At 37.1% G+C, this 26,369-nt stretch overlaps 1 protein-coding gene across 5 annotated transcripts in view; it reads right to left on the bottom strand.

The window, feature by feature from the left end:
- Positions 1-26,369, bottom strand: part of LOC126458007 (prominin-like protein) — a 517,920-nt gene that overhangs the window by 118,833 nt on the left and 372,718 nt on the right. For all 5 annotated transcript variants that reach the window (XR_007585562.1, XM_050094783.1, XM_050094784.1 and 2 more), the window contains 8 exons: positions 21,761-21,893; positions 21,157-21,309; positions 12,846-13,055; positions 12,501-12,744; positions 2,842-2,943; positions 2,525-2,752; positions 1,112-1,270; positions 828-949 (listed from right to left, as the gene is read on the bottom strand). Coding sequence is in view for 4 of the 5 variants with exons in the window: in XM_050094783.1 (XP_049950740.1) it covers positions 828-949; positions 1,112-1,270; positions 2,525-2,752; positions 2,842-2,943; positions 12,501-12,744; positions 12,846-13,055; positions 21,157-21,309; positions 21,761-21,893 (1,351 nt within the window). In the remaining variant the exon portion in view is untranslated. The remainder of the gene's footprint in view (positions 1-827; positions 950-1,111; positions 1,271-2,524; positions 2,753-2,841; positions 2,944-12,500; positions 12,745-12,845; positions 13,056-21,156; positions 21,310-21,760; positions 21,894-26,369) is intronic.

Here is a 26,369-nt window from a genome sequence, read left to right on the forward strand (position 1 = left end):
CCTTTACTAGGGTATTGTATGAAGCTAAATGCAACAAATCTGTTATAGTCATTTCTAAAAGGCACAATGAAGGAACAGTAGATGAGGTTACTAAAATACCTCATATTACACTACGATTTTAGTAAAGCAAAGAGCAGGGTTGATGCTGTTGACCAAATGTGCAATAAATATTCAGTAATATGAATGATAAGAAGATGGGTGATGGCTATATGGTACACACTGTTGAACATAGCTGTTATCAATGCATGTTGAGTTTTTCAAAAGAACCTTTCTTTTCAACTTGTGAAACAATGTCTTATCAAAAGATCTGTGATATCAAGATCACCAGATGATCTTAGCATGTATTTGTGTTGTTACAAAGTTCAAGAGGTGCACACACAAGAGCAACCAATTAAGGAAAAAGCTAGATGTGGAATTTGCAGAAGGGCAAAGAATAACTCCACAACAACAAGACACATGTCTTGTAATGATTTTGATTTTAAAAAAAGTCATTCTCAGACAACAGCTCTCTATAAAAATTGTGTGCTAGTTCACCCAAGGTTGGAGACAATTAATCTGAAAGCAAATTATTCCAATGTAACAAATTAGTATTTATAATGTGTATGAAACTAATCTTTCGAACCTGGAAATACAACTGATTTTCAGGATTCCATGACATTTCGGGAGGGCACCCAGGATATTATTAATTCCTGTACCAATATTTTGACTGAAAACCCTTCAGCCATTCTCATGGTGAGAAACTTGCAAGATTCTTGAAGCACATTACAATGTAAAGTGCACATGTATCAATGATATCAGATTTTTAATATTATGAATGTAACACTTACGATTCTGCAAGAGGTCCTTGATATGGATCCAACTTATGATATAGACCAGTCAGCTTCAAACTGATTACAATGGCTGGAATGAACAGCAGTAGGCACCATCCAATGCTTGCCCAGAACCCATTCTTTGTAAAAAAGAAAAGTGCCAGAAAAAAAATTAATAGTGTTTGTTTAAGAGTTATTTTGATGAAAACTATGCTCAATAAGATGTCTTTATGTCTTAGAAAATGAAATATTAATTCTTGCTAAAAAACACAGTAATTAATTAAGAGGCAATATCTACTCACAAATGGTTTAAGGATTTCATCACATGTCGCCACTACTGTTGCATTATAGGCCTTGCTTACTGGCCCACATCGTCCAAGATCATTGACAGTGAACTGCACAACACGCGTCTCATAGCTCTTAATATAAGTCACAAATTCATTTATCAAACTTTCCGTTAGCTGTAAGAAATGCATTTCATGTATTGTAGCAAAAGCAGCACACTATACTAAAAACATGCCAACTTCACACAGAATAACCGTCTCACTACGTATTCAGGTATGGAAGAGCATTCAGAGTATTAACTGTGTATAAAGAATATCCAACAACAAGAAATATTCATAAGCAGTCCGTTAAATCAGTGGAAGAAGGAAAGGAACAGAGATCAAGGTTTAATGAGCCATCAACTATGTAGCCACTAGTAATGGAGAACCTCAATCATGGAAAAATTAAATCTACATGGCTGCTCAGGGATATGAAATGCTATCCTCCTAATTACAAGTTCAATATCTCAGCACTGTGGTACTTCACTAGATCAAATCAGTGAAGCTCCAAAGTGGAAATGAAACAAAAAATATTTCAAAAATCTCTAACAGAAATTGCAACAAATACATTGTTACCTGAAAAGAAAGCAATTAGCCCCATGATAATAGTCATCCAATTCACTGAAATAGTAACAAAATAATAACACAAGAAACTTAATCTCCCTGGATGTGAAACAGCAATCAATACAATGAAACTTTGTAAGCAAATTGGTTTTGGTTCATTCATTGTGGACACAGAAAACGGGCAATACAGAGTTATAATTTTGGCAAGATAATGAAGTGTTTCATAATTAGTAGCAGAGATTCACCATTCCACTACTGAAGGCAATATGAGTAACACATACCATCAATGAATTAAAACCATAATAGTCTATTTTGGATGTCTTGTGAATTATAGATTTAAACCAAATGCGCCACTTATGCAACTCATTTTTGCTGTGTGAATGTGACGGAATGAAAAAACTTCAATGTTTTTGACAAACAAGGTATATGACAACATAACAAACAGGCATTTGTGGGAAAATTTATCTTGAAGATAGGGCTGTTCTTTAAAATATAAATTAGCACCAGATAATTAAAATGTTAATGTGAACAAACACTATTTGAAGTCAATCAATTTTGACAATTTCAAAGGAACCAACCTTGTACCACCTTTAAGAGAGCTGTTGTTGAATATGCCTGTAGTGAGATGTCAGAACAAAACACAAAAATTTTAACAAAACACAAAAATTTTAATACAACCCTCAAACCTCATCATTACACTCACGAGGAGATACACACACACACACACACACACACACACACACACACACACACACACACAAAACTTATATTTAAAGTGCATCACTCTTCAAATCACATGAATATTAGTTCAAGTTTATGTCAACTCACCTCTTGAATCTTCTGTGTTGCATTAGTTTCCAGATATATCTGTGCTTCATCAATTTCTTTAAGAAGAGAATCAATGGCATCAGATAACGAATTATGATTAAATTTAAGGTGTTCCTGAAGTGAAGTAGTTGTGGCAATGAGATAATTTACTTGGGCAGTCATTGGATCTATAGTTGTTGTCTGGAGAATCACAAGTTGGGCAGAATGTTTCCTCAGTGAATCCTGAATCTGATTCACGAGAAAAAAAAAAAGACATATAGAAATCCTTATATTTAGTAAAATATATTTTTCCAGTGACTCTACATCGTAGAACTCACTTTTGTTATATTACCACCAGGGTTCCTTGAGAGATCATCTGCAGTGTCATTCAGTGTCTTTGCCAATTTCGTAACATTTGCTGCAACAATCTGGGCGCCCAGCTTTGATGTGATGGAGTGAAAACAGAAACATGAAATTAAAGCATCTAGGTAAATTGTGCCAATTTTTATTTAAGAAGAGTAAAACAAGAATTTAACCAAATTCCAATTTCTTTTACCTCCTAGAGAATGTGTTATTAATGGCCAAGGAACACAATTTAAAATCCTCTAAATTAACATGTAATGAATTTCCAATTAAAAATTGATAAAGTTTAACAAGCAAGAAGATCACCTTTTAAACTTAAATATGTCATTTTAACAGATAAACAGAAAATGAAACAAGCAGCATAACAGATTTCCTTTGAGAAGAAAATAAACTTTGTTGCTCAGTGAATATAAGCTATACCAAACATCTTACTTAAATAAGAAAAAAATAGGTGGTAAAACTACACATTACGTTTTTTTACATAGTGCCTCAATGAAGACTACCAAACTCTGACAAATACTTGTATCAACAACATTCCTGTCGTTAACATGTACTTGGACTTTAATCATTAATAATATGAACATAATCCCTACATATTTTTTCAGAACTGCTATATATACTTGTTCCCATCAGATACCTTGTCCCAGTACTAATCATACCCTTTCCTGTTCCATTTGTAGATCAAGCAAAGGATAAATAGTTGTCTATATGTCTCCATCCAAACCTATCTTGTCTTCATGGTTGGTACGTGAGATGTAAATTGGTGGCATTAGAATCATTCTGCAGTGAACTGCAAATGATGTTTCTATGAACATTCTCAACTGTGTTTTGTGAGAAGTTTGTAGCCTTCCCTCCAGGAATTCCCATCTGAGTTCATCGATAGTTTCTGTAACACTCATGTGCCGATCGAAATCACATGCCTCTTAATTGCATCAATGTATCAATGTTTTCCTTTCACCTGACCTAGTGAGGATCCCAAGAACTCTATCAGTACTCAAGAATGGGTCACACAAGCACGGTCTCTGTTATAGATGAGCAATTCTTGCCAAAAATTCTCACAATAATCCGAAGTCAGTCATTTGTCTTTCCTTCTATTGGCCTTACGTGCTCATCCCATTTCGTATAATTTTGTAACGTTATGCCCAGATACTTAATCGATATGACATACCAAGCAGCATGCTACTAATACTGTATTCAAATATTACAGGCCTGTTTTTCTCATTCATCTGTAATCACTTACATTTTTCTACATTTAGAGCAAGCTGCAATTCCTCATAACAAATACGAACTCTGCCTAAGTTATCCCATATCTTCCTACAGTCAGTCAACAATGACACATTGCCATACACTACAGCATCATCAGCAAACAGTCAACAGATTGCTGCTAAACCTATCCATCAGGTAGTTCGAGCGTACAGAAAACGAGAGCAATCCTCCCACATATCTCTGGGGCACTCCTGATGATACCCTTGTTTCTGATGAATATTTCCCATGCAGGACAACATACTGTGTTCCATTACTTAATGGAGTCTTCACACCACTCCCATATCTGAAAACCTATTCTGTAAGCTCAGACCTTCATTAACAATCTGCAGTGGGGGATAGTGTCAAATGCTTTCTGGAAATCTAGAAGAATGGCTTTAATTTGTCACCCCTTGTCCATCATTTGCAGGAGATTATACAAGAAAAGGGCAAGTCAAGGCTAATATGAGAGATTCTTTCTAAATCTGAGCTTAATGATGATGAGAATAATAATATGTCATCATCATCATCATCATCATCATCATCGTCGTCGTCGTCGTCGTCGTCACTACTACTACTTATCATATACACACACAATTTACAGCAATATTTACACAATGTAGTACAAAAGGGATATCTAAGATCTCCGGTCTCAATTGGTCTTATAGAGTGACATCAACAGTGTCTCTCCATTCCACTGTTGTTGGATATGGTTCCAGTCTTCACTGAAACATCTCTTGTGACGTTCCTCTACAGTGTGGTCAATAGTGACTCTGAAGATTAATAGCACACAATCAGTTATCTGAGAGACCCCACTTGTGCAAGAAGGACGTAGTAGTTCCATGTCCACCGCAGATTCTGTTCAGTTTACACCAGGTTCTTCTGGTCAGTTGAAAGCCTGATAAATGTGTCTTGTCTTCGAGGCCATGTCTCCTTCCACACACCTTCGGCTGTCAGTGGTTGGATCTCATGAGCTGTCCACAATGGTTTCCTTCACTTTATAGAATTCTGTAAGGTTTAATGCTGGGCCTCTGCTGTTTCTCATATATGTTAATCATCTTCCCCTTTAATACAAATCAAGCCGGGTACGTAATTTTTGCAGATCACCAAATGAGGCAGAATAAATCATTTTTGCGGGTGACAAGTATTATAATTATTCCTAGTACATGCACAGCAACAGAGTAAATAGTAAACAATGTGAATAGTAGGTAACTGACCGGATGTCTGACATGATCTCTCAGCTTTAAGAAAAAACAATACACACTATTCCGAACATAAAGATGTACAAAAGCAGTGATAAACTTGAAGAATAGGCAGGAATTGGTAATCAAGGCATAAATTTTTGACCTTACAGACTGATGAGGATTCATACAGGAGTGAGGTACTAGGCCTAGGAGTATAGAATATTTTTAGCATTTTGGAACACAAAGGGCAACTTTTTAAGCAGCCAAAAAAAGTCCAGTTCCGACCTTGGTAAAAAGCTAAGTAATACCAACTTTTAAATCATTTTCATGAAATAAAAACACCTGAGTACCTTATATTTTCTCCTTTCCCTGAATGCTAGAGGTCAGGAGGGGTTTCATGGTCCCTTTGCCCCTGAGCATGGGTGCCCTTGATGCTCACGCTCGATATCTCATGGACAACTGTTTACGCACTTAGGTATTTTAATGACAGTTCATATTTTCCCTTATGAAATATCATTACAGTTCAGAAGGAACATTGACACTGATAATTACAATACAAAAAAGAATCCCTTTATTAAATTTCATTAAAACTGTCTTTAGGTTAGAAATGGGTGAATAATGATCCTGTCAAAATCTCTGATCACTTACCCAATCATTTTACATAAAATAACTGGCAGATTGCTTTCAGATTAATTCTGGGCAACATTTCCTATTATACAGAAGAATATTTATGAACTAGTTGTTTATCTAGCATGTTACACAACGTACTTGTGTCATTAAACAAGTTTTTTTCTTGATTATGTGTACTCATCTGTAAATGTTCAGCGGGCAACCACTATATTAACACTTTGTAAAGTGATTAGTTCCATTTCAATATGTTTTGTTGTGCAATGTCATGCACGGAACTAACCAACACATTACTGTGGTAATTCTGCGCGATGTAAAATATGTCAGTGGGGTCACAAATATCATACCTTCTCACAATGGAGAAAGTAAAAGATGGAGGGGTGCAACAAGAGTGGCAGGTAACATACTAGAAGTGGGAACAATGAAATGATAATAATCAATTCAGTCAGTTGTTTGAAAAATATCAACTCATTCGGTTTTAGTTTTACTTATCAGTCAAATTCATTTGAGTGAAACTAGTATTCAGGAGCAACCAAATGAAAATCAATCAATTCAGTCGGTTTTAGTTTTAGGTTTCGGTTGGTTCACTCAAGATTTTCAAATGAAAGTTTGACAAAGTCCATTGTAGTTTTGCATACTAACTGAATTATTCATTCTTTCTTTTCAAGTGAAACTTGTCTGTAGTTTTCTATCAGTTGAACGGTGTATTTGTTTTTTCATGTGAAACCACTCTTTAGCATTTTAGCTGACTGAGCTACACATTCACATTCTTCTAAGTGAAATCAGTCTGTAATACTTTCATTCAGCAAACCAAAGCAGTGGTTTACTGCTGGGGTTCACAATCTCCAGGGGTAGCTCTGTCCACAGGGGAACATGAAGACACCACGAGTGGCTAAGCAAAAGTTAAAACAAGCATTAAATATTTTTATTGAATTATGCACTGAATAGACTAGTTCTTCTTTTCATAATTTGAAACTGATTATTATATTGCTGTGGATTAAGTTGTTCCAGATGCAATCAATATGTATCTAATTAAGCTGACGTATCATCAGAGGTACAAAGTTGAACATGAAAGTTCCCTTAAAGGTATGCATAGAAGAAATGATATTGCCAAATTTTAGTGACTATTTGCATTCTATTTTACTGAAAAGGTGTGATGACAACCATTAAATAAAAATCATTTGAATGCATCCCATAAATTCTTGTTCAGTCATTTGTGGGTGCAAAGCGTAAATATATTGTGCATAAAATTAAATTACTGGCTTTGTACATGTAAATCATACCCATTCATACAAACCTGTTTTATTGTACAGCCTCTGAAAAGTAGCAAGTATCGTATTTCATGGGCATGAAGAAGTACTATTCATATTCACACATTGGTATTTCTATGTCACAGTTCACCCTATCTCTATCCATCACTTAAACAGTCATGTAACCACATTCAGACCCCTCTGGACCACTGCGAACAACAATTTGAGTAGCCTGATTCTTGACTCATTCAGTTACGAGAAGAAACATTCTGCTGTTCTGGCACTGTTAAATCATTATTGTTGACTGCACTCAGACTGCCTGTCATAACTATTATTGTTGTTACAATATTTGCTTTTTTATTGAGTGGAAATTAGTAGCCTTTAATTAAGTTTTGTGTCCATATTTATGAATAAGCATTTACTTAATTATGAACCTTGTTGCTGGATCAAAATACTGAAATGCTCAATGGTTTGTTAAAGGAAGTAAATGTGTGGCTGGATAAAAAGCAATCCTCAATATAAATTCAATGAAATATACAGTATCAGCAAGGTTGATTCATATTCTGAAGCAATATTACTTGCAGAAATTCAATGAAAATTGACAAACATAACAAATATTTCTCGCAGTGAGGGTACAGGGGACCTTCCAACAAGTGACAGTACATGCTTAAAAAAGTTATTCAGTCACCAAACAACTAAAAAAGTTGTATCTTATAGGCCTTCTGTTCATGTCACCTCAGAATTTACCAAAAGTACACACATTCACACGCACAACTACGCGTACACACAAACACACACTTCCGTGGATATGGCGACACTCATCAGTCTGAGACTGAATGGCATGTACAGAGGAGAAGCCTTTCTGGATGCCAAAGTATAACCGAGTCACAATCTTGCGCCAGTAGAAACAATTGAAGTAATGTGATAATGAGTAACACGTACTGGAACACTTTTTCTCTTGAGCTGACAGTACCAAGTTTTTATGTTACTTTTAGGAAGAGAGTGTTACAAGGTCCATTACATATTTGTTTATATGGATCATTTGATGGTTATTTTTTCTTTGCTACATCATATTTGTCCTCGTCACAGTTTCCTTTCCAATTGATTTCTACATTGCTTTATGTCATGCATTTTTTAAATAATTCTCCTCAAAAGTGAACTGCTAAGTTTTTATGAAAAGTAGTTAGCAATGCAATCTCCATACACCAATATTCAAATACATGTTGCCTGTAAGACCTTACATCTCAATGCTCAAAGGAGGAACTAGTTCATTTCAAAAAGCTGAATATTCTGACAGAACTAAAACACCAGGCTGGCAGTGAAATAGTATTATCTCTACTGGGCACATCAGTTCTAACTCACAAGTAACACTACCCAAGTGCCACTCGCCAATTCCAATGCACTTCAAATATGTTGTAGTCTAAGTCAAAATATGGGACACGCATTTTTTTATGTGTGCCCATACAGCCATTGAAGTGATGAAAACCCTTCTGAAGAAAACACAGTTGTTATCTTTCTGAACACATATTGTCAAAACAGTAGGAGATATAACAAAAATGTTGAAACACAATTTCTGTGGTTGCTACTGTACTTTACAGTGTAATCACGTCTTTACACATTTTGATATATTTCAAAACCCTCCCCTCCCCTCACCTCACAATTGTTGAAATGGTACAAAGTTTGTGTGCAGTAAATCTAATAGTCTATTTAACAACAAATTTAACCATATATGATAAAAGTTATGTCGTGAAGTTACAGTAGTCAGATATACTTTGGAAGTATCTCTATACACCACTATATGCATACACTGTTCATCATACGATGCTTGTTATACACAGGGATAGTGTTGTTTGCAATTTCACAGTGCAACCATCAAAGACGGGCTTCCAAAAAACGTAGTTGAAACAAAAAGGTCTCACTCTCTGACGAGTCTGGGAATAACCAACATGGAGGTGGCGAGAGGCTATTCCCGTCTTATTTTTTCATGGTCTTTGATTTGTTTATTTGTTTTGTTTCATTTCTTTGGTTGTTTGTTTTGCATATTACATTTGACATCTACTTTGTTATTTTACAGTATTATTGTATTGCATTATCTTTGATAGTCAGTGCAATAATGAGGAGACATTGTTTTATCCATTGCAGATAAGGACTGCATATACATACACATTCTGCACCGCGCACATCTGAGTATTGCACAATTTACAGTATGTATTACAATTTTTAAAGCAATAGTTAACAGGTGGTTCTTATTTATAAGTTTTCTCTGCGATGTATCCACTCTTGAACCACGCATACCTAAAACATTTTCACAAATCGAGGGGATGAAAACCGATTATGAATCAAAGATTGAATTTTTGGGATATTACTCCTCAGGTGCACATTTACATTATAGCTGTATAGTATTATTACATCAGAGGACTGTTTCAGAAAATTCTTCCATGGTCTGAATGTGTAAACATCAGGTGGCTGGACTATGCCAGTTGTCCCAGCAGGAGTCGTCATAATTTTTACGTCCTAATTACTTTCGCCTATGTTGTTAAATTTCTTTCCGTTTGTCCTGTCCAGGAATTCAAACACGGAACAGATTATTCACCAACAGTAGGTAAGCAAAGATCCACAAACCATTTAATAGCGAGACCTGATGTTAATTTACAAGATGTTGAAGCAAATGAAACAATATTATCAGTTTTGTAAATAGCTTGTTGAACAATGGGTTCAAACTGGCGACCTGTTTCCTGTAGGGTTATGAGAAAAAGGGACTGTAAAACAACACTTGCTGATAGGATAGGTTGTTTCGTCTAGTTGCAGGTTCTCAAATTCAACGATTGAATGAGACATTCAATTTTTAGTGTTCCTTTAAAGGATAGGGTATGATCTGTGTTTGTCTTCAAATTAAATCCAGGTTGGTCTGAATTGTAAATATTGTCCTCTCCTAATGATGCAATATATGATTTTATGTTTGCCACCAATACATTAGCATGTTCTACTAACTGTTCTTTGTTGGTTTACTGTTTTTAAGTAACAAATTCACTAATCTCTCTGGAAATAATTTTATGCCTTACAGGTCCAAGTCATGAATAGCTACTGATTTATCAATGCATTCTGGAATTGTTCCAATACACATTTGGAAATCTGTAATAATTCGTCACTTCATGTCCCAGCTTCAGTAATTTGTGTTCCCCATCTGTATAGTGATTTTGTATCCTTAATCTTTCTGAAATTATGTTGGACTGTTTTTAAACTCTTATTCCTCTTCTTCCTGCGCCAAAACATAACTGCCTTTTTTTTATATTCCAAATCTATTACCATTTTACTGTTCTTACCGTCTTCCATAACATCCTCACAATGCTCTTCAAAGACCTCTTCCCCTACAACAACCTAAGGACACTTTTGTCATCATAGGCCAAAGTACTTTAACTGCCTAGAAATACATCGGTGTCGATGGACTCTTATCAAATTCGCTAAATGTAATGCGAACAATGTTACCTCATCGGTAATGATAGAGTCAATTTTGTATTGCAGATGATCGAAGATTTTGTGTAATAGGTGTAGTACATTCTTTGGATTCATTGTGCTGTATTGGTCTGCAAATTCTGGCTGCCAGTTCATGGGAGCAGTGATTACCGAATGACAGTACGTGCACCTGTACACATGCAGTTAAAGTGCACGCATACGTTAATGCATACCTATTCTACTGTCCAGACGTCCAACACTTCCTCATTATCATGTTTCCCCCAAGTGATTCGATGTCTATACCCACACAGCCCCATGTGTATGGGTGTAAGCACGAGACGGCCATATGCACATGGGTAGACCAAGGGCATCGTGCCCTCGTCACCACCCTCTTCCCGGAGTATGGGTCTCAATGTACATGTAGCCATAATAAGTCCATATTAAGCTTGCTATGTGCTCATAGTTACCACAGCCTTTGTAATAATTTATAGCACAGATTGGTCTTTCCCATAATACCATCTTATGGCGATCTATCGCACATACTTAGAATAAGGAAATAAGGACGTAAGATGTATGACGATTCCTGCTGTAACGCTTGGCAAAATCTGGCCACTTGATGTGTCCACATTCAGGCCATGGAAGAATTTTGTAGAACAGTTCTCTGACATAACCTTACTATAGGGCTATGACGTAAATTTGCACCTGCCGAATAATATCCTGAAAATTTAATGTTTGATACATAATCAGTTTTCATCCCCTTGATTTGTGAACATGTTCAGGTATGCCTAGTTCAAGTTCAGATAAATCACAGAAAAACTGATAAATGTGAGCCTCTTGTTAATTATTGCTTTAAAAATTGTGATACATGCTGTAAATTGTGCAATAATATGTTTCTGCATGCAGCACTGCTTTGCAGTGGGTAATACAGCGTCCCCTCATTATTGCAATGGCTATCAAAGATGATGCAACACAACCTAAATACTGTAAAATAATGAAGTAGATGTCAAACAACCAAAGAAATGAAACAAAACAAACAACAAACATATATATTAAAAAAAAAAAAAAAAAAAAAAAAAAAAAAAAAAAAAAAAAAAAAAAAAAAAAAAATGGGAATAGCTTCTCGCCACCTCTACGTTGGTTATTCGTGGACTCATCAGAGAGAGAGACCTTATTGTTTCAATTAAAATCCTTCAGAAGCTTGTCTTTTATGGCTGCATTGTGGAAATGCAAACAACACTGTCACTATGTATGACAAGGGTCTTACAGCGGAAAGAGCACGCATAGAGTGGTATATACAGCTACTTCCAACTTATGTCTGACTACTGCAACTTCAGGATATAATTTTATCATATGTGGTTGAATTGCTGTTAAATATATAATCAGATTTAAATAAACTTTTTACTGTTTCAAAAACTGTGAGGTGAGGGGACGATTCAAAACACATCAAATGTTTAAAGATGTGATGGCACAAGTTGTAAAGTACAGTAGCAACCATGGAAATTACGTTTCAACATTTTTGTTATATCCCCTACCGTTTCGCCAATATGTGCTCAGAAAAATGATAACTGTGTTTTCTTCGGGAGGGTTTTCATCACTTCAACAGCCATTTGGGCAAGTATAAAAAAATACGTGTCTCATATTCTGACCTAGACTACAACATATTCGAAGTGTATGGGAATCGGTGAGTGGCACTTGAGTATTGTTACTTGTCAATTGTTCAAAATCAGCTCATGCTCTGCAAAGCCATTACTGCTGCTCATTCTCGACAAGTCACGTATTAACATAATATGTATGTTTATTCTTACACATTTCAAGAACTTTCAACAACATTCAACACACAATGCAGAGAAAAAACTGTTGTCAATGCTGCATACTTACCACAGAAGAAAATGCTGTGAAATTAATATAATTGAGTGGAGAGTTTTTTAAACTCTCAAGATCTTTTCTGGTATTTTCATCCAGTATAACAAAATTTACATCATCACCAATTTTTATGCTGCCCTCCAAGGCACGGATTTTTTCCTCAATCCTGTACTTCTCTGAAAAATTCTTAATCTCTGCTATATTTACAGCATCCAATACTCGAAGTACTCCAAACAAACTCTCATTCATATGACATGACCTAAAAACAAATAGCTTCATTGAAATATTTGGTCCCTTGAATACACAAACTGACTCAAAATTTCTATTCTCGCTATGCGAACACACAAGTTTCATACTTACATTACGATAGAGCTTAGGGTAATGTTACTAGAATTGGATGGAAATATACTAGCGACATCCACATGCTTATCAATCAGTGCAAATACTTGGCTGTCCTCAGGATTTTGTAGTGTATCGCAACCTGCTCGCTGGAGTACTACTCCAACCACAAAGTGTGCTAAGGTTACCAGCATTAAAACTGTTGAGAACAGGAACATAACCCACACAGCTCTGAAAAGAAAAAGGAAGAATTAAAAACAGGGTTGAATGAGATACCAGTCATCCTTTGTCAGTATGCTCTATCATTGATTTCACAGTTATTTTTGTAGCTCTTCAGTGTCTAGTCTACGCTGCGCAACTCTCTTCATCTCTGCAAACTAGTAAACATATATCCATTTGAATATTATTACTACATTCAAACCTCTGTCTCCCTCTCCAATTTTTACCCATCACATTTCACTCCATTACCAAATTACCTGTTGCTAGAAGGCTCAGAATATCTCCTATTAATTTATACATTCTTTTAAATCTGACTGAACTTTATCTTCATCCAAATCCTCTGCTGCATCTGTCAGAATTACTGCATTACCAGTGAACTTTAAAGATTTTTTCTCTCCTCCCACAAACTTTAAATCCTTTTTCTAGTTTCTCTTTAGTACTTTACTGTAAGTTTTCAGCTAGTGCCTCCCTTTCATGTTCTCAGTTACATTTTTGTTTCTGTATAAGTTGTATCTAATCATTCACTGTATTTGATTGCTGATAATTTCTGTGTTTTGGAGAGTGAATTCCATTTAGCACTGTCAAAAGTTTTTCCTAAATTTACAAATGGTATAAATGTTGTCTGTGTTTTCACCTCCAGTGGTCATAACCTCCGCTGTCAATTAAAAAACATTTTTTCAGTTAGACTTTTTTGTAGGTGGAAATCAAAGTGCACCAAACAAGGTGGACAAGGAAAATGTTGACCCCCTCCCCCCCCCCCCCCCCCAAATCCACCGACCCACCCAGTTATCCTTGCATACCACAATAAGGGTACCACTGCCCTCCCCTCCTTGCTAGGATGATCAGCTCGGACCCAATTCTTTGATTGACACATCAAATAAAGCTGTGTAAATTAAGTCTTCATGAAAATGTACTATACTTTTTCCTTCAGATATATCCATAGTATCAACCACTTTACACATCTTTAACTACTGACCACCCAAAGCCATATTATACAATTTCAATTTTTCATCTGTGGTTGCCAATTGAGGACTCCGGATTTGAAACACAAAGAAAAAGTGCAAATGTGGTATCTAGGCCTTCATAATTTTGTTATTTTGACCAATGTACTTGATCAAAGCAAATTTGGGCTGAATACAGAAATGTTTTATTGAAACATTACATGCCTATACACCAAATGAAAAAGTCACTAAGACTAGGAATTGGAAGAACATGGCATAGTTATGGACACTTCATAAACAGTTCTCTTTTTCTTACAAAGAAAATTAATAATTTCAAATTTAAAAAAAGGGTACAACTACACTATCCGCATACAAAAGTAAGAGGTACCAAAGTGTTAGCCATAGGTTTTATGAAGGTCCTGGAAAAGTTTGTGTCAAAGAAATGTTTTGGAATTCAAATGAGAACTAAAATACTAAGATGAAAAACAATCAATTCAAACACGTATTTTTTTCATAAAATCATATCTGTATGAGACCATTATATCTGAAATTATGTCTTTTAAAATGGATACGTATCTGGACCAGGGTTTCAGGCTGGATCCCCCATTTTACATTCAATGCTGAGCTGCTATTCCAGAACGTGGAGAGCCTCAGCACTTCTGTTGGTGTGTAATGCAGAATTTAAAGTAGACTGGGGTGGCAGTGAGAATTTGGTTTGAGGAGGGAGGTATGCCTGGATAATCCGTGCAGTTGTGTGGACTGCTGTGCCAAGATGGCTTAGTGGCTAATGCCCCTGCCTAGTAAACAGGAGAACCCGGGTTTGATTCCCAGCCTTGGTACAAAATTTTCACTTGCAGCTTCAATATATATACATAAAATGTGTATGAGACCAATAGCGCCTCTGAAACTGTGTCACTTCAGGTGTTATTTTATTACAACCTGATTTGTTAGAAGAGAGAAATTCCTAACGTTAATTTCATTATACACAACATCACTTTTGAACTTTTTTCTGTGTTCCACCAGTTCCCTTTCTTCTCTATATTGTCCCTTGTCTTCCCCTTCACCTTCACCTTCCCTACAGCACCTGGAGATCACCTGATCTTTACACATTTCTGTTTATAATTTATTATAGTTTTTTCGCTAGAAATATTTAAACACATTGGTTAAGATCAACATGCTTAAACATTTCTTAGTGAAAAAACTAGTTTCTTGACCACATCAAATTATCTTAAGCCTTGAAAGTTTTCCAATTTAGCTTTTTTTGGAAACTCATCACTCAAGTGACAAAATACATTTACATGAAAGCAAATTCTGTGAGTGGTTGAATAATGTGTGCTACATAATTTAGTTGTTATTTTGGTTCCTTCCCTTTGTGTTGTTCATTATACCTACATCTAAATCTACATACATACTCTGCAAGCTACCCAGTGTGTGTGGTAGAGGGTACCCTGTAAAACTACTAGCCATTTCCTTTCCTGTTCCATTCACTGACAGAGTGGGGGACGATGACGACGACAACAACAACAACAGTCTATCAGGGTGTATACATGGACAAGGGAAAAAATTCCCAGATTCATCAGTTGAAAATACAGTTTTTCCGTGTGAAATGACAGTATACTTTTCCTCGGCAGTGTAAAACTTATCAATCCTTTGAATGTTTATGGTTTTATACACAGACATAGAATTTCCTGACACTTTAGAAAACGAAACTCAGGGAAAAAAAACACATTTTGGAAAGATCATTGATGTGCAGCAACATGTACGCTGCATATTTTCGTGTTACGAACGTATAAATTCGAATACCACCAAACACCGCATGTTACTTTCCGAATCACTGAAATCGAGATTGCAACATGCTTTTGTAAGCCAGTTATAGCTCATTTAATGTCATCTCGTCCCAGCTGATGACAGCATAGGACACGTGATGTAGTCAGTCAATAGCAAGATCACTCTTAAGTAGTGTGAACACACAAATAAGAAAAGTTAATGGTTTGAATTAATATACATAGTGTTGCTACAAGAAACGAAAAACTTTCACATATAAGATTGGTCTCTAAGATTAATAAGCTGCAAGAGAAGCTAAGCTTTCACATATAATATTGATCTTTCTTCCGCATGTTACACTTTAAGATTCATCACACAAATGTGCCAGAAAATTTTTAATAACGACATAAATGACCGATCTTCTGGGCGCGAAATTCTTCTAGATGGTCGTCCTCAAAGAGTTGATTTTTAAATGAGAGTCAAATGCTCTGTGATTTAAGAAATTCATCTTACATTTTTGCATGTAGTTCATCTTGCATAAAAGGAAATTTACTTTGAAAGTGACGCTTTTCAAACCACCATTCGCAATATTTTCCCGTGACCTGTTAGAAATTGATTCGTTTCAGCATTACCAGAGAGCGCTAGATAACAGCCGTCACTGCACTTGCGCAGCTACGATGACGCAGGAAGCCCGTATGTTCATACGTGTAAAAAATTAAAAGATCGTGCATTATGTCATAAAAGAAAAAAAAGACATTGGAGGATTCTTCAAGAGCATCGGAATTTTGTGAACCATTCTGAAATGCATAATTCGGCTTAAAGTGCACATTCGTATGTCCAGATTCGGATGTAAATTTTCTTGAATTATCTCATCTTTGGTTCTTTATTATGGCCTAATGCCATACAAGGTAGAAGATGGAACACATGCACTTGAAATGCAGCGAACAGTTGAAACTAGCCAACAGCGTGAAAGAAACACTTTGTTTCAAATAAACTGACTGCTTCAGTGGAAAAGATTAATAAAAGCCAAATCTCTTTAGCAAACCGACTAAAATAACTTCATTGTTATGCAAGGCGATTAAGGCTTGACTGTCAGAAAGGTTGAAATAAAACCTGAAATTAATAACATATTTTAGCCTTCTGTAATTATGAGGAGTTGGAGTGTTGGAAGGAAGAGACCAAACAGCAAGGCCATCGGTCTCATCAGATTAGGGAAGGACGAGGAAGGAAGTCGGCCGTACCCTTTTAAAGGAACCATCCTGGCATTTGCCTGGAGAGATTTAGAGTGTAATTATGCAAACATGTTTTAATTCATTTGATAGCTTCCGGCCACAGAAATCCGTTTTCTTTTCATTTAATGTTACAGCAATAAATGAAGAGGAAACAGCAAAAACAGAACTCTGTGCATCAGCCCCGAATCTAAGATATTTCCGTACCGGAGCAATACTAGATGGAGGCGCCCAGCCATATATCTGTAGCCAGAAGCGGGAGAAGATACTACTCATACGCAACTCAACTGCACATGCACAAAAGCCCGCATCTCCTGAAAAGAATCTAATGTAAAGAGCTGCCGCGTCATGCTCATTGGAGGCAATGTGTTGTTAGGAAGCATTGCATAGTCTTCCTAACGCCTTTGACACACTTTGCTGTTGGCAGATGCTTATATGAGCACTGTGTTTTTTTGTTGTATATGGCACATTTTCTTTGCCACTTAAGTTTTATTTTCTTTTTTTTTTTTCTCTCGTTCATGTTTTGTTGCTGCAGTATTATTCTGCAGATGCGGGATACTGTAATATCCTTTGTTGGAGTATTGGTTCTTACCACTCAAAATCACAAAAATTTAACTGAAAACTAAAACAATGAAAAATTTTTGGAGTTCTAAAAAATTCCCGGGTTTTTCCCGGTTTTTCTCTCAGATGAAAAAATTCCCGGGTTTTCCCAGATCTCCCGGTTGTCCCAGGTCGTATACACCCTGGAAATGTATGTTGGCAACAGTAGGATCATTCTGTAGTCAGCTTAAAATGACAGTACTTTAAATTTTCTCAATAATGTTCTTCCAAATGAATGTTGTCTTCCCTCTAGGGATTCTCATTTGAGTTCCAGAACCATCACTGTGACACTTGTGTGTTGTTTTAACCTGGTGGTAACAAATCAAGCAGCCTGCCTCTGAATTGCTTCAATATCTTCCTTTCATTCAGATCCCAAACACTCAAGCAGTACTCAAAAATAGGTCACACCAGCATTCTATGTGTCGTCTCCTTTACAGATGACTCACACTTTCTTAAAATTCTCCCAATAAACTAAAGTTGATAACTTGTCTTCCTTACCACAATCCTCACCTGCTTCTACATCTACATCTACATCCATACTCTGCAAGCCACCTGACGGTGTGTGGCGGAGGGTACCCTGAGTACCTCTATCGGTTCTCCCTTCTGTTCCAGTCTCGTATTGTTCGTGGAAAGAAGGATTGTCTGTATGCTTCTGTGTGGGCTCTAATCTCTCTGATTTTATCCTCATGGTCTCTTCGCGAGATATACATAGGAGGGAGCAATATACTGCTGGACTCTTCGGTGAAGGTATGTTCTCAAAACTTTAACAAAAGCCCGTACCGAGCTACTGAGCGTCTCTCCTGTAGAGTCTTCCACTGGAGTTTATCTATCATCTCTGTAACGCTTTCGCGATTACTAAATGATCCTGTAATGAAGTGCGCTGCTCTCCGTTGGATCTTCTCTATCTCTTCTATCAACCCTATCTGGTACGGATCCCACACCGCTGAGCAGTATTCAAGCAGTGGGCGAACGAGTGTACTGTAACCTACTTCCTTTGTTTTCGGATTGCATTTCCTTAGGATTCTTCCAATGAGTCTCAGTCTGGCATCTGCTTTACCGACGATCAACTTTATATGATCATTCCATTTTAAATCACTCCTCATGCGTACTCCCAAATAATTTATGGAATTAACTGCTTCCAGTTGCTGACCTGCTATTTTGTAGCTAAATGATAAGGGATCTATCTTTCTATGTATTCGCAGCACATTACACTTGTCTACATTGAGATTCAATTGCCGTTCCCTCCACCATGCGTCAATTCGCTGCAGATCCTCCTGCATTTCAATACAATTTTCCATTGTTACAAGGTCTCGATACACCACAGCATCATCTGCAAAAAGCCTCAGTGAACTTCCGATGTCATTCACCAGGTCATTTATGTATATTGTGAACAGCAACGGTCCCATGACACTCCCCTGTGGCACACCAGAAATCACACTTACTTCGGAAGACTTCTCTCCATTGAGAATGACATGCTGCGTTCTGTTATCTAGGAACTCCTCAATCCAATCACACAATTGGTCTGATAGTCCATATGCTCTTACTTTGCTTGTTCCGTTTCATTCTGCTTTGCAATGTTACATCCAGATATTTAAATGTGTGACTGTATCAAGAAGGACACTACTAACGCTGTACCCAAATATTGCAGGTTTGTTTTTCCTACTGATTAACATTAACTTACATTTTTACTATGTTTAGAGCCAGTTGCCATTCATCACATCAACTAAACATTTTGTCTAAATCATTTTGTACCATAGTACAGTCGCCCACCTTTGACACCTCCATGTACACCACAGCATCATCAGCAACGAACTGCCTACTGCTAGTCAAACTTCCAGTCAGGTCATGTATGTAATACAGAAAATAATAGGAGTCCAGTCACACTTCACTGGGGCACTCCAGGTGATACCCTTGTCTCCGATGAACACTTGTTGCTGAGGTATTCCCCAAGGAAGTATTGTTCCTGAGCTATATTAACAACACAGGAGGCAATCTGAGTAGCCCTCTAAGATTGTTTGGAGATGATGCTGTCATTTACCGTCTTGTAAAGTCATCAGATGACCAAAACAAATTGCAAAATGGTTTAGATAAGATATTTGTATGGTGCGAAAAGTGGCAACTGACCCTGAATAAAGAAAAGTGTATGAAGTTATTCACATGAGTATTAAAAGAAATCTGCTAAATTTTGATTATGTGATAAGGCACACAAATCTGAAGGTTGTAAATTCAACTAAATACTTAGGGATTACAATTACAAATAACCTAAATTGGAACGATCACATAGATAATGTTGTGGGTAGAGCAAACCAAAGACTGTGATTCATTGGCAGAACACTTAGAAGGCCCAACAGTCTACTAAAGAGACTGTTTACACTATGCTTGTCCGCCCTATTCTGGGGTATTGCTGTGTGGTGTGGGATCCGCATGATGTGGGACTGATGGATGACATCAAAAAGTTCAAAGGCAGTTCATTTTCTGTTATTGTGAAATAGGGGAGATAGTGCCACAGTCATGATGTGTGAACTGGAGTGGCAATCATTAAAAAAAAAGGCGTTTTAGGTTGCAGCGGGATCTTTTTATGAAATTTCAATCACCGGTTTTCTCCTCCGATTGCAAAAACATTCTTTTGGTACCCACCTACATAGGGACAAATGATAATCACAATAAAATAAGAGAAATCACGGCTTGCACAGAAAAATTTAAGTGTTTGTTTTTCCCACACGCCATTCAAAAGTGGAACGGTAGAGAGAAAGCTTGAAGGTGGTTCATCAAACCCTGCCAGGCACTTTATTTTGAATACCAGACTAATCACATAGATGTAGATGACAACATACTGTGTTCTATTACTTAATAAGTCTTCAAGCCACTCGCATATCTGGGAACCTATTCCATACGCTTCTACATTCGTTAAAAGTCTGCAGTGGCGTACCGTGACAAATGCTTTTCAGAAATCTTGTAATATGGAATCTGCCTGTTGCCCTTCATCCACAGTTCACAGAGTATCATGTGAGAAAGGGCAAGCTGAGTTCCACACAAGCAATTCTTTCTAAAAGCATGGTGATTCATGGTCGGTCTCTAGGAAATTTATTATATTCCAACTCAGAACATGTTCTAGAATTCTGTAGCAAACTGATGTTAAGAATACTGGTCTGAAAGTTTTCAGCTCCGTTCTTTAACCCTTCTTATATAGAGGAGTCAGCTGCACTTTCTCCACTCACTTAGACTGTTTTCCAAATTTCCAGAGTCACAACTAAATTAAGCATTATTTTCTTTTTCTAGCTCCAAAAGAAGAGTTATTACAAAAACAGTTGTCAAATAATTATAATGTAAGCTGTTGCTTTAAAATTCATATATTAACTAATTTGGAATATGACACAGAGAAATTATATATTATATCTGCATGCAGTATCTTACTCGCAAGGGAAGTCCTATCCTCTATAATATACTACTTCTATAAAAGGCACACCAGTGTAATACAGTAAAAATTAAAACGCAGGGTATTTGTGATCGTATATACGATGCATTATTGTCTGTGTAACAAGACAAATAAAAGAAAATTTTAATTATTGTGTTACTTACAGTTTTAAGAAACTTGCACCAGTGCCTTTGTTACAACAATCTTCATTGAACATGGCGTCAGGTCGTTTGCCACAAAAACCATAAAAAAGTCCCAGTGTCATACACAGCAATACTACAAGTACCACTGAACTCACAGATATGTCAATGTAGTATCTAGAAAACATCATGAGGTGCCACATTTAATTATAATTTTTAAACTTCGGTTACAGATAAAACCCACTTTAACTTAATAAGAAAGAGCTGACTAAGCTATTGCGTGCATTAACACAGTAATCAGTACAAGAAAACAAGTCATAACAGTTACAAATTAGAAGGGGTTATATTATTTAATAAAAATTTTCCACATCCCCTTTCAAAAGAACTCTCAGTCAGTACACTCCCCATGTTGATAAAATACAGTCTTAACATGACATTTCCTTTATCCTCCTCAAGAACCAATTTTCAATTTAATGCTTTTGGGAGTTGTTTCCTTTACTTTGAGTAGTTATTAATCCAGTTCAATTCATTACATTCAATGCATGCAGTATTTGAACTCACTTTGGTCTGTTTTCTTAGGTATTAATAACAAAGAAGTTAGAAATGGTAACTTAGAAGAATAAAATACCTGTATCGGCTGTAATCATCGATTCCCTTTTGCAAATTATTGGTAATAGGTTTTCTTACACTATCATTAATCTCATCATTAAGTTTCTCAACCATTTTTGAAATTTTGTCAGCTTTATCCTGAATAGCAGCACCTGCAAAGAAAATAAAAATGACTTTGGTTCAGGAGTGCCCCCCCCCCCTCTCTCTCTCTCTCTCTCTCTCTCTCTCTCTCTCTCTCTCTCTCTCTCTGTGTGTGTGTGTGTGTGTGTGGGGGGGGGGGGGGGGGGGGGCCGTGCGCGTGTGTTGGATTGGAGGGGGGGGGGGGGGTTCCACGATATACATGCAGGTGTATAGGGAACAGCTTGGAAGAACATTCCTGCATTATAGCAGACTGCCTTTCATATTTAATATGACACACATTTACAAGTTAGACATTTGACATCTGTATTAAATGCTAGAGTTAAGAGGCACTACATGTTACACTACAGTACCCAATGAAGGATGGAAATACTTACACTGATGTAACAAAAGTCGTGGGATGCCCATATATAAGTGGCGGTAGTATTGCATCGCATATACTACGTATAAAAGGGCAGTGCATTGGTGGAGCTGTCATTTTTACTCAGGTGATTCAAGCGAAAGGTTTCGGACATGATTATGGCCATACAATGGGAATTAACAGACTCTGAATGCGGAATGATAGTTGGAGCTAGAAGCTTGGGACATTCCATTTCGAAAATAATTACGAAATTATTTATTATGAGACCCACAATGTCAACAATACCAAATTTCAGCCATTACCTATCACCATGAACAAGGCAGCAGCTGATGGTCCTCACTTAACGACAAGGAGATGCAGCGTTTTGCATAGAGTTGTTAGTGTTAACAGACAAACAACACTGTGTGGAATGACAGCAGAAATCAATGTGGGACATACAAAGAATGTATCTGTTCGAGCAGTGTGACAAAATTTGGCTGGAATGGTCTATGCCAGCAGACAACCAAAGCATGTGCCTTTGTTAACAGCATGGCATCACCTGCAGCACCTCTCCTTGGCAGGTGACCATATCGGTTGGACCCTACATAAATGGAAAACAGTGGATTGGTCATATGAGTCCCGATTTCAGTTGGTAAGACATGATGGTGGGGTTCAAGTGTGGTGCAGATCCCATGAAACCATAAGACCCTGGTTGTCAGCAAGGCATTGTGCTTGCTGGTGATGGCTCCATAATACTGTGGGCTGTGTTTACATGGAATGGACTGGGTTCTCTGGCCCAACTGAACTGATCATTGACTGGAAATGGTTATGTTCGGTTACTTGGAGACCATTTTCAGCCATTCATGGACTTCATGTTCACAAACAATGATGGAATTTTTGTGGATGACAATGTGCCATGTCATGAGCCACAATTGTTCATGATTGTTTGATGAGCATTCTGGACAATTTGAGTGAATGATTTAGCCACCAATCAAGCATTACGGGACATAACTGAGAGGTCAGTTCATGCAGAAAATCCTGCATTGGAAACACTTAATGGAATTATGTATGGCAATAGAGACAGTATACCTCAATATTATTGCAGGGGACTTCTGACAAATTGTTGAATCCATTCCAAGTCAAGCTGCTGACTACGGAGCACAAAAGGAGGTCTGACATGTTATTAGGAGGTATCCCATGACTTTTGTCATATCAGTGTTAAGTATAGAGGCAGGATATTCAAAATCAACTTTCACCATCCTTTGCAGCGTAAAGTATTAGGATATTCCAAATTAACTTTCACAATCCTTCGAAATTTCAATTAAACAGAAATATTTTCAGAAACTATGACGTCTACTAGTTGGGAAGAGAAGCCAGGTGTCTATCAGAATAATAATGACACTGAGACACCTGATGGATTATATAGTATCAAAATTATTCCTATGCAGTTACATATTGGCCATAAAGTCAAGTTAGGAATATTGTTTTTCCTTCTGCGTGGACATCACAGCCTCAATAAATATTAGCAAGGACATCTTTCCACCTGGCTGAATAAATTACAGCCTGACAGAATGATGTCTTGCCTGAACTCTATGAACAGAATCCAGCATACAAGTTGCACAAAATAAAGTGAAAAATATTGTTTCGGTGCACAAGTTTATAGCATTTTTCCTTTAAGTTTCAGGGTGTATACGTGGACAAGGAAAAAAATTCCCAGATTTTTCCCGGTTAAAAATACACTTTCTCCTGGTTGAAAATACACTTTTTCGGTGTTAAGTGACAGTATACTCTTCCTCGACACTGTGAAACTCATCAGTCCTATGGTTTTATATGCGGGAGTAGAATTTCCCGGTACTTTAGAAAACGAAACTCAGATGGGGGGAAAACACGTTCTGAAAGACCTTTGATGTGCAGCAACATGTACGCTGCATATTTTCGTATTACAAAGGTATAAATTTGAATTCCACCGAACACCGCATGTTACTTTCTGAAACATTGAAATCGAGATTGCAACATGCTTTTGTAAGACAATCATAGCTTCTGTCACGTGATCTTGCCAGCTGATGACAGCCTAGGACATGTGATGTATGCAGCTAATAGCAGGATCACTCGTAAGTAGCGCAAACACACAAGTAAGAAAAGTTAATGGTTTAAATTAGTATACATAGCATTCACATATAATATTGGTCTTTAAGATTAATAAGCTGGAAGAGAAGCTAAGCTTTCACATATAATGTTGATCTTTTTTGCGTGTGTTACACTTTAAGCTACATCACACAAATGTGCCACTAAAACGACGTAAATGTATGATCTTTTGGGCTTGAAATTCTTCTAAATGGTCGTCCTCAAAGAGTTGATTTTTAAATGCGAGTCAAACGCTTCGTGATTTAAGAAATTCATCATACATTCTCGCACATAGTTCATCTTGCATAAAAGGAAATCTGCTTTAAATGTAATGCTTTTCAAACCACCATTCGCAACATTTTCCCGCGACCTGTTAGAAATAGGTTCATTTCAGCAGTTGCAAGAGAACGCCAAATAACAAGCGTCACCGAGTTAGCACAGCTACGACGACGCAGGAAGCCCATATGTTCGTACGTGTAAAACATTAAATGATGTTATGTATGGCATAAAAGAAACAAGACATCAGGTGATACTTCAAGAGCGTCAGAATTTCGTGAACCATACTAAAACGCATAATTCGGCTTAAAATGCACATTAGCATGTAAATTTTCTTGGAGTAGCAGTACTGTATTATCTCATGTTTGGTTCTTTATTATGGCACAATGCCATACGTGCACTTGACATGCAGCGAACAGTTGAAACTAGCCAATAGTGTGAAATTAAACACTTCATTTCAAATAAATTGACTGCCTCAGCAGAAAAGATTAACTTTAAGCCAAATCTCTTAACCAAACCGGCAAAAATAACTTCATTGTCCTGTCAGAAAGATGGAAATAAAATCTGAAACTAATAACATATTTTAGGCTTCTGTAATAATGCAAACTTATTTTAATTCATTTGATAGCTCCCGGCCATGAAATTCCGTTTTGTTATCATTTAACATGAGAGCAATAAATGAAGAGGAAACAACAAAATCACTAAACGTAAACACAGATCGTGTGGGCGCTCCCCACCTCAACTCAGACTGCTCGTGCATCAGCTCCAGATTTACTATATTTCCGAACTGAGGCAATATTAAGTAGTTGTGCTCAGCCACACTTCTGTAACCAGAAGTGGGAGAAGGTACTAATCATACGCGACTCAACTGCGCACGATGAAGAGCCCATCCGCAACAGCTCAAACGAATCTAATTTAAACAGTTGTCACGTCACGCTCATCGGAGGCAGTTTGTTGTTATAAAGCATTGCATAGTCTTCCTAAAGCCTTCGACACACTTTCCTGTTGGCAGACGCTTGCATAAGCACTGTTTTGTTGTTGTATACGGTGTATTTCCTTTGCAACTTAAGTTTTATTATTTTCGTTTTCTTTTTTCTCTCGTTCATGTTTTGTTGCTGCAGTATTATTCTGCAATAGCAGGATTCAGTAATATCCTTTGTTAGAGTATTGGTTCTTACCAGTCAAAATCACAAAAATTTAACTGAAAACTAAAACAATGAAAAATTCCCGGAATTCTAAACAATTCCCGGGTTTTTCCCAGTTTTCTCACAGATGAAAAAATTCCCGGGTTTTTCCCGGATCTCCCGGTTGTCCCGGGTCGTATACACCGTGAGTTTAATAAACACAGTCGATACACATAACAGAGACTTTAGTCATCAATAATACGAGGGCTATTCAGAAAGTAGGGAACGTTTCCGTCTGACACCGCTAAGCACACCGATCACGTATATTTTGGTACGTGCGTGCTCAGCAACTCGGTCAGTATCCATAGGTGACAGCAGGAACGTCTCTGCGCACCTGGTTTTTTCGATATTCGAATTTGAAATGTGCGCTGCAATCAAAAATGCCGCAATTTGTGAGGTGCGGTCTGTGATACGGTTTTTGTTGGCAAAAGAACCTAAAATCTATAGAAATTTATCGTGAACTGTGTGAAGTGTACGGAAACAACGTAATGAGCGAATGTTCCATCCGGAAATGGTGCATTCAGTTTAAAAATTGCTGAACCAACGTTCATGATGAAGAGAAGAGT

This window comes from Schistocerca serialis, chromosome 2 (assembly GCF_023864345.2).
Source record: "Schistocerca serialis cubense isolate TAMUIC-IGC-003099 chromosome 2, iqSchSeri2.2, whole genome shotgun sequence".
NCBI classification, from domain to species: domain Eukaryota; kingdom Metazoa; phylum Arthropoda; class Insecta; order Orthoptera; family Acrididae; genus Schistocerca; species Schistocerca serialis.